Source organism: Nyctereutes procyonoides, unplaced genomic scaffold (genome assembly GCF_905146905.1).
Source record: "Nyctereutes procyonoides isolate TBG_1078 unplaced genomic scaffold, NYPRO_anot_genome, whole genome shotgun sequence".
Classification (NCBI taxonomy): domain Eukaryota; kingdom Metazoa; phylum Chordata; class Mammalia; order Carnivora; family Canidae; genus Nyctereutes; species Nyctereutes procyonoides.
This window is the reverse complement of record NW_026575135.1, coordinates 24,418,249-24,426,835: the sequence shown is the minus strand read 5'-3', so window position 1 is coordinate 24,426,835 and position 8,587 is coordinate 24,418,249. Positions and strand designations below refer to the sequence as shown.

Sequence of the window (8,587 nt, the reverse complement as noted above, 5' to 3'; positions counted from 1 at the left end):
TCCTGCTTCTGCCCTTGACCTGCCTTAAGTCTATTTTCTAAGGGATCCCTGGGTGGCTCAGCAGTTTAGCACCTGCCCTTGGCCCACGGCACGATGTGGAGACCCAGAATCGAGTCCTGCATTGGGCTCCCGGCACGGAGCTTGCATCTCCCTCTGCCTGTGTCTCTGCCTCTCTCTCTCTCTCTATGTCTATCATGAATAAATAAAATCTTTTTAAAAAAGTCTATTTTCTATACACAGCTAAAAGCCTGTTAAAACAGTTTGAACTTCTCCCTCCTTTCTCCAAAACCTTCAACCAGGCCTGTCTCCAACATGTATGAGGCTCCAGGCAAAAATAAAACGAATGCTGCCTTTTTCTTCCCATCCCTGGCTCTGTTCTAAACCATGAAGGGGCTGACAGGCAGAGTATAGACACCCCATCTTGCATGCCAGAGCTTTATCCACACAAAAACAGTGGTCCCTTAGCCACCCCAAAGGCCTAGGGATGTGTACATCTACAGTATGGTCATCCACTTGGGAGGATGGACTTAGCAAAGAGCTGTGCACAAGCCCTGGAGGCAGGTATGGGACTGTTTGGGCAGGGATTCTAGGTTTCTGGGTACCCATCACATGGTCTACAAAGGGTAAGAAGATGTCCAGGTGGGGCACATTACTTTGGCCTCTAAAGAAGGGCATAGTTAGAGGAGCCAAAGAGAGACTCCACTAAAGTAAAGGCATGGTGCAGGGCCTCCAGTTGCCTGGATTCAATGGACTGGATGGAGATATATCCTATCCTACTAATACACATATCTTGCTCTGTGAATGTGAGTTCTATAAAGGCAGATCATATCTCTTTCAACTTGTATCCTCAGCAGCTAGTACAGTGTCAAGCATATAATAAATACTCAAGTTATATTGCATAAATGCAATCTTTCTGGATTTCATCCATACAATAAAGGAGGTTAGAGTAGATATTTTATAAAGTATCTTCAAATTCTAGCATCCCATGATTTCTATAATTTCTGAAATAAAAGGTTCTGCATTTCCTTCTCAAACACCCACATACCAAAGCCTTGTTCCAACCTGAATTTCTTTTCTCTTCTGATGAAAACCTTTTGTACATAGCTATATTATGCTTACAGTGTTACAAGAACTGGTTAAGGTTTTAAAACTGTACTGCAATCAACCTGTTCAGGCAAGGAATTAAATACCAAGAATGCCTTTTTTGTCTCTGAATATTGTGACCCTGAGTGATGTCTCCCCCCCACCCCACCTACTTTTGCTGCTGGACTTAGGCAAGTATACCTGCTTTTCAAAGACCATCTGAAATTACCTCTAAGAAGCAACTGCTTTGAGAATCAGGCTTATAATTAAACAGTAATTGAAGTTTCCTGTGGCTTTATGTATGGGTCTTATCTAATGTTTAAGTAGATAAACTGCATGGCTTAAAAGTCAGAATGGAATTAGATGCTCGTACAAGTGAGCAGAGGTCTCTGTTAAGCAATGTTGCTTCTTTAAAACCCAACTTGGTTTCCTTTCTGTCATAGCACCTACATGACAATGACATCAGTTCTACCCTGCAGAAGTGACTGTCAGAGAACCAGGGAATGATAGAGCTGAAATGGACCTCAACTAGCTCCTCATCCAAAGCCCTTGTTTCACAGGAAATTAAAACCCAGGGAGGTAAGGTCACAGGTAGAAGAGGAGGAGATCAAGGGATTTAGGAAGTAAGACTATGATGACTTGGGTGACTTACTGGATGCAAGCTGTTAGAGAAAGGAATGGAGGAGAATTGCTAACTTCTTAGTTGGGGTTAAATGAGAAAGAGCAAGTTTGAAGAAAATCTGATGAACTCAGTTGGGGTCATGTTGAGTTTGAGGTGCCTGTGTAGCATACAGACATATATCAAGTAGAGAGTTACATATTACAAATCTGAAACTGAAGAAAAAGGACAGAGTTAAAGAAATAAATTTAGGAGTCATCATCTTACCCACTTGGTGTTTAAAACTATTATAAAGCAAGAAAAGAAATCAGGAAAAGGGAGCAATTGGGACATAGCCAGCGGAATATTGACATTCAAGGGTTTTATTAAAAATAAAAATAAATAAAATAAAGAAGAGTTTACAAAGTAGCTTACAAAAGAGTGACCATAGAATAGAGGGAAATTGGATAGAATGGTGTTAGTAAAGGCAGAGCAAGAGTGGGTTTTAATAAATATGGCACACACTGCTAGTTGCCTCCTCAATATTCATTCTCCTCTTTTTCCTTGCTAGCAAAATCTTGATTGTTTTTTCAGAGTGGCAATAAACCTGTTCAAAAATTAAACTGTGATTTCCCAGGCTCCTCTGCATCTAGAAGTGGTTCGTATGACATCCCTCTGGCCAGTTAGGTATAACCAGCTGTCTATCTACTTGATGAGACTGTCAAGAAAACAATTTTTTTCCTAATATAAATGGTCAAACAACTGGCATCTCACTTTTACCCCGTTGTCTTTCCTCCCCTTTCTTACTCCCGAGATAATGATTTCATGTCCAGAAATATAGCAGCTATCTAATGTGCATAAGTACAAAGGACACACACACACATACACACACACACATACGCGGTAGGTGATATGGAAAATTAGAAGCCTGATTCCCGATCTACTCAATTGAATGAGTGAGAAATGTGGGAGGCAACCATGACTCCTACTACCATCTTACTTCTTTTCATCCAAGACACTTGACTGTATCCTTAAATATCCTTCAAATTCACTTTCTTTTAGCCACTCCTAGTCTCTGCATTGTTAGGACCATATCATGCCTCACTCGGCTGACTGAACAGTCCTCCTAGGTCACCCTGCTTCCACTTTTCCCCTGCAACCTGTCCTCTAATCCGTCACCACGTCAAAAAAAAAAAAAAAAAAAGGAATACTTTTGTGTTGACCACTGCATGACCCTCCCAGTCAAGGCCCTTCCTTCTCGCTAGCTGGTGTCAGGTGCAAAGCTGCAGGGATGGGGATCCGGGTCAGAGAACCCTTCTTTGACCTAGTCGGGCTGGCTGGCTCCACCGCGGTACTGGAGTAGGACCCTGTCTCCAAGGGTGACCCCTCCTGGGTCTGGAGCTGGAAGACCAGGGGGGAAGGGCTCTGTTGATTCCTCCAAAGTCTCGAGCAAGACCTGACACCCACTCCTCACCCCTTTCTCAGCCTGGGCGCCCATCCTGCCGCTGGAGCGGTTCTGCGCACGGCTGCCGCCCAGCGCCCGCGCCAAGAGCGGTCCGCCCGCAGCGGGACCCTGGAGCGGTGCAGCCCCTTGAGCCCCGAGAGCCTCGAGGTTGAGAGCCTCGAGATCAGAGAACATCCCCCCCCCCCCCCCGAGAGCTCTGCTGTCAGTCGGGCCCGATCACCTAGATTTGTACTGGAGAAAGGTCCAGGTCCCCGAGGGACAGCTCTAGCTAGCACTTCTGGCCCAGGCTGCCTCGTGGGCAAACCGACTCGAGCTCTGCCCCGCGGCCAGCGGCAGCCTCGCTCCCCCAGACCCTCCCCAGGCACCAAGTGGTTGCAGCCGTCCTGCTGTGCCCTCGTGGGCAGCGGCGGAACGAACCCCCGGCTGCTCCAAGCACCCCGAGGGGACCCTGGGCACCCTCTTCTGACCGGGTGGCTCTCCCCGGGGTCTGAACCCCTCGCGCCCCCGCGCGTCCTTCTTTGTTTCCGAGCCGGCTCTGAACGTGATGTAACGAGGCCAGACTCGCGCGGTGCTTTCTTTGCCTCTTTCCCAGACTAAGTCCTTCCTCCCTCCGGCGCTCCGAGCGCAGAGCAGGCGCCAGGCTGTGCTGCTACTCCACTCCCAGAGCTCTGGAGACCGACGGGCACTGTCGAGAAGGACGCGCTCCCACGTCCCACCTCCTGGATGCAGAGTCAGTGGGCAAAGCCAGGCTTTCCTTCCAGAAACAAGGGAGAGAGCCGAGGGGACAGCTGTTGTGGAGGTTTCTAAGGAGACTCGGACTGGCTTCTTTCCCTGCTCCTGGAGGCGGCAGGAAACCTCAGGTATCTACCTTAGTGCCCCCAGTTGGTGGATGTTTATATGAAAGAGACAGAGGCAGTAAGAGAGAGACAGAGAAGAGAAACAGAGGAAGAAATAGAGACCCAGAGACCAAGATTGTCAGACGAGTGGAGAGAGACAAGTAAGAGAGAGAGTTGGTGGGTGGGTGGGAAATTGACTTGGGTTTTCTTTTTTTTTTCTTTCTTTTTTTTTTTTTTTTTTTTAACCCACTGTGGTTTTGCCTCTGACAGAAGAGAGAACCACTGCTCTCTAACCAGCAAGCAGCCCCCAACCTGGATGGAGTGAAAGATGCGGCCTGATGACATAAACCCGAGGACTGGGCTGGTGGTGGCTCTGGTCAGCGTCTTTCTGGTCTTTGGCTTCATGTTCACCGTCTCTGGGATGAAAGGAGAGACTCTGGGAAACATCCCCCTCCTGGCCATCGGGCCAGCTATCTGCCTACCAGGCATCGCAGCCATTGCCCTGGCCAGGAAAACTGAGGGATGCACCAAGTGGCCTGAAAATGAGCTGCTATGGGTCCGCAAGTTGCCCTGCTTCCGGAAATCCAAGGACAAGGAGGTGGTGGAACTGCTGAGGACCCCTTCAGACCTGGAGTCAGGCAAGGGAAGCTCAGATGAGCTGGCTAAGAAGGTGGGCCTCAGGGGGAAGCCTCCCTGCCAGGGGCAGACAGAGGTGCCTGTGGCCAGTTCCATCACCACCCCTACACGCCCGGAAGGAGAATGCCAGAGCCTGGTCCAGAGTGGGCATCAGGAGGAGACATCTAGATACCTGGATGGCTACTGTCCCTCAGGCAGTTCCCTTGCCTACAGTGCCTTGGATGCCAAGTGCTCAGCCTGGGACCGATCTGAGTGCCCTGAGCCTGAGGACAGCATCTTCTTTGTGCCCCAGGACAGTATCATCGTTTGCTCCTACAAGCAGAACAGTCCCTATGACAGATACTGTTGTTACATCAATCAGAGCCAAGGCAGGTGGGACCACGAGACAATAGTCTAAGCTTTGCATACAAGAGTCCCTGTGTTGATAGAAACGTGACTACATTCAGCTTCCAGGGGAAGGAAATTGCCCTGCTCCAACAGCCTTCAGACTGTTAGAAATTGACTTGGTATGTGGTGGGTTTGCAAACCTCGGGTGCCTGAGAGCCATGTAAATAGGCATGTTGGGGACACATTTTAGGGAAGGGTGATGAGGGTTAAGGACACTGTAAGAGGCAGTGGGTAGGAGAGGAAGCAGTTCTAATTGCTTTTTAATAATTAAACCATATTGGATGTTTTGTAAAATGACCCAGAAAGTGCTAAAATCAAGATAAATCTAGAGTGGGCTACAGATATCAGCCATGAAATGATACATAGACTTGCCATAGGGAAACTGAGCTGCTTTAATTCTCAATAAATTGAAAGACAAAACAAGTTAGTGCTTCATTATGTGAAAAGATTTTTATCTAGTGAAAGCTTTTCATATTTATTTGCTGAAAGAAGAAAAGTCAAGATAGAAAAGCTACTCCATCCTAGGTGGGATGGTTTTTGGAGAAAGGTTAGTTAAAGGCAGTTGAATTATCTAATTGAGTTTTATGATGTTACTCTCTGACAAAATCAGAGATTTCAAATAAAATAAAATAAAATAAGTGTGACCAGCTAGGTAAAAAACTAACATTTTTAGATGGCTATGTAACTTCTTAAACTCATTTAAATTGATTTACTGGGTCTTTATCTTAAGTGTTTTTTAATATATACTATCATTCATGTATAATTTCCTCATCAGGTGTAAAATGACTTGATGTAATATTTTCATAGATTAGAATTTGTGTTTATCAAGTCAAAATGGGTTTTATGTATGTATTCAAGTGTTTTTACATTTCTGGGAGTTCTGGTCATAACTATTCCTATATGTCTTTTAAAATCTGAAAACTATGAAGTCAATACATTAGTCTTGAACTTTATGCAGAATTTACATAAAATGCAATGGTTAAACTTATGGAAGTGTCATTATTTTTACATTTATTCAACATTCCCAAAGACTATAAATGCCAATGAAACAAGAGTTAATCTACTAGATTTAACTAAAACTCAGTTTTTATTAAGTTCACCTAATCAGTGAGTGTTGCATGACAAAAGTCTGTTTTATTTCATAATTAATTTTTTTGCTACTGAAGGAAAAAGGCACAATGGGATCCTAAAATGTGTTTTCTGTTTAACTTCTTTAACTGTAAAAGATAAGAGGGCAATTAGCCAGAATGCCATTTGAGAAATATTGAAAAGAAATGTTGAATTATATAGAGAAATCATGGTATATTTTTCATCTTGAAGATCAGAATATTTTGCATTCTTCACAGAATGATGATTTATTTTTAATGATCAGATAGTTTCAGCCACTTTCTCCCAAAGGGGAAACTGAGGACAAAAATTCTAGTCATACCCCTTTTGTATATTTCGGGTCCAATTCTGCAAGTCTTTAAGTGCAGCATTCAGTCTTAAGAATCATGCCCTTAAAAATCACAATTTCCAAATCAATATCAAAAGAGTATGATTTTTTTTAGTAGGGCTTAAATGTCAGAAAATAAGATGTGTGATCCTGGGCAAAATTTATCTTCTTGTACCTTAGTTCTCACTCCTCAGAAATCAGGGAGGAGTGGGATGGACTTATACTAGAGTATGTCTATCATTCATTCCTAGTTTGAATATTCTATGGCATCATGTCAAAGACACTTTAGATAATGCCAGGGAATGAGTTACAGCAAAATGCATGCCAGAGTTATGCAATTCATGATAAAAATTATGTGACATGGATTGAATTCTTACTACTACTCAAAAGAATTTTGTAGATGTATGAAAGTAGATTGGTTTTATTGCCAAATATTATTTATTCAACAAATACATTTCTGAAAATAAAATGAAGATGTTAATTAAGAATAGTTTTTTATGTTACTATAACCCCCAAATAATTCAATACATACCTTTGCAGTAAATGTAATTTACTTTGGATTTGGCATGGAGGGAAAATAGTTTCCTAAAATCACAATACGTCTTAATAATTCTAGGGCATTTTGAAAGATGAAAATCATGTTTCAGTGAAGGTGAAAATTAATGGCTAACTCTCTCCAGAATAAAACTTCTTATTTGAAGGGAAAAAACCCTTTCCCCAGACATCTTCAGGGATGAAGAGATAGCAAGATATCAGAGAGGGATATTCACAGAAACTCAGCAAATCCTATACAAGGTCTGAAAAGAGATGTTTGTAGTGTTAGGTATGGTATAAGGTGTATAAAAGTTGCTTTTTTAATATCTTTTAGATCATCTCAAACCCCTTGATATCACACACACACATATACACACACACACATACTCCAATGTCCAAGTCCTAAGTCAATTACTAGTTTAGAAATCTAAGATATTTGATCACACTTTCAAGTTTATTTCAGAAGAAACTTAACTTCAGTCTTCTTCTTCCATCCACCTACTTAAAATACTTAAAGTATCTAAATATGCTCTAGAGGGAATTTTCTGCAGTGCTAAAATAATGGTTTGCAAATGTGGACTGGGTGGCTTAACTTTGATCAGAAAGAATAAAATGTGTGATTGTGTGTGTGAATTTTTAAACATCATATATTAAGTAACCCCCTCCTAATATAAAGGAAGGTAGCCTAGTGCCCCAAATCAACATTTGTTAAGTACTATTCAGAGGAAACAGCCATTCTGTTGAACAGAAGTGGAAGAGAAGGAAAACAAGGTGACAAAAGTGAGCTTGTTAGAGGAAAACAGCAGCTCACTCTAGTCAACAGTTTTAGCAAATTGTTGATATTAATATAATAGACATGGGGGATCCCTGGGTGGCACAGCGGTTTGGTGCCTGCCTTTGGCCCAGGGCGTGATCCTGGAGACCCAGGATCGAGTCCCACATCGGGCTCCTGGTGCATGGAGCCTGCTTCTCCCTCTGCCTATGTCTCTGCCTCTCTCTCTCTCTCTCTCTCTCTGTATGACTATCATAAATAAATTTTAAAAATTTTATTTAAAAAAATATATATAATAGACATGAAGACTATTCCCTGTATCCTTTAAGGGTTTTCAGACAGACATAAATTAAAGTGGGTACTAGCTATTTTTTAACTTGCTGTTAATCCAAAGAGTCATTTCAACTTGGTTTTAAATAGGCATTTTATTTTTGAAATTATTTCTATTGATTTTTTTCTTGTTCAATATTCCTATTTATTATGCTCATGGGTTCTTTTTTTCAAACTGTTCCTTGATTTTATTTTTGGGTTTTTTGTTTTTGTTTTTGTTTTGTTTTGTTTTGTTTCTTGATTTTAAAGTGTGGATTTAGCCAAGATACCAAAGCTGGAGCATTTTTAGACAACTGTTTCAAGATTTAGTTTCTATTATGATCACGGTAAACAAAATCCAGATATAGTTAAGTGCAGACTCTCTTCCAAACCCTACTAATAATCTCCTTTGGAAATGTTTTCAATACTATGGATCTTAATACCCACTGTGCTGGCACATGTAGTGAAGGAAGATTCATTCTTTTGAATGCTTTTCCCTTTTGTAATATCCAACCTCTATTTATTACTCTCT

At 42.3% G+C, this 8,587-nt stretch overlaps 1 protein-coding gene across 2 annotated transcripts; it reads left to right on the top strand.

The window, feature by feature from the left end:
• Positions 1–3,850: 3,850 nt before the first annotated feature.
• Positions 3,851–5,993, top strand: TMEM215 (transmembrane protein 215). 2 transcript variants are annotated; one of them, XM_055302340.1, is made up of 2 exons: positions 3,851–4,006; positions 4,253–5,993. In XM_055302340.1, the coding sequence occupies exon 2, from the start codon at positions 4,311–4,313 to the stop codon at positions 5,013–5,015; it is 705 nt and encodes a 234-aa protein (XP_055158315.1). In that variant the 5' UTR covers positions 3,851–4,006; positions 4,253–4,310; the 3' UTR covers positions 5,016–5,993. The 2 variants fall into 2 exon arrangements, with proteins under 2 accessions (XP_055158315.1, XP_055158316.1); XM_055302341.1 differs by lacking the exon at positions 3,851–4,006 and adding an exon at positions 4,020–4,143.
• The last annotated feature ends 2,594 nt before the right edge of the window (positions 5,994–8,587 follow it).

What these genes read in the sequence shown, in the direction of transcription:
- TMEM215 (XM_055302340.1), top strand. Translation starts at nt 4,311, where the DNA reads ATGCGGCCTGATGACATAAACCCGAGGACTGGGCTGGTGGTGGCTCTG.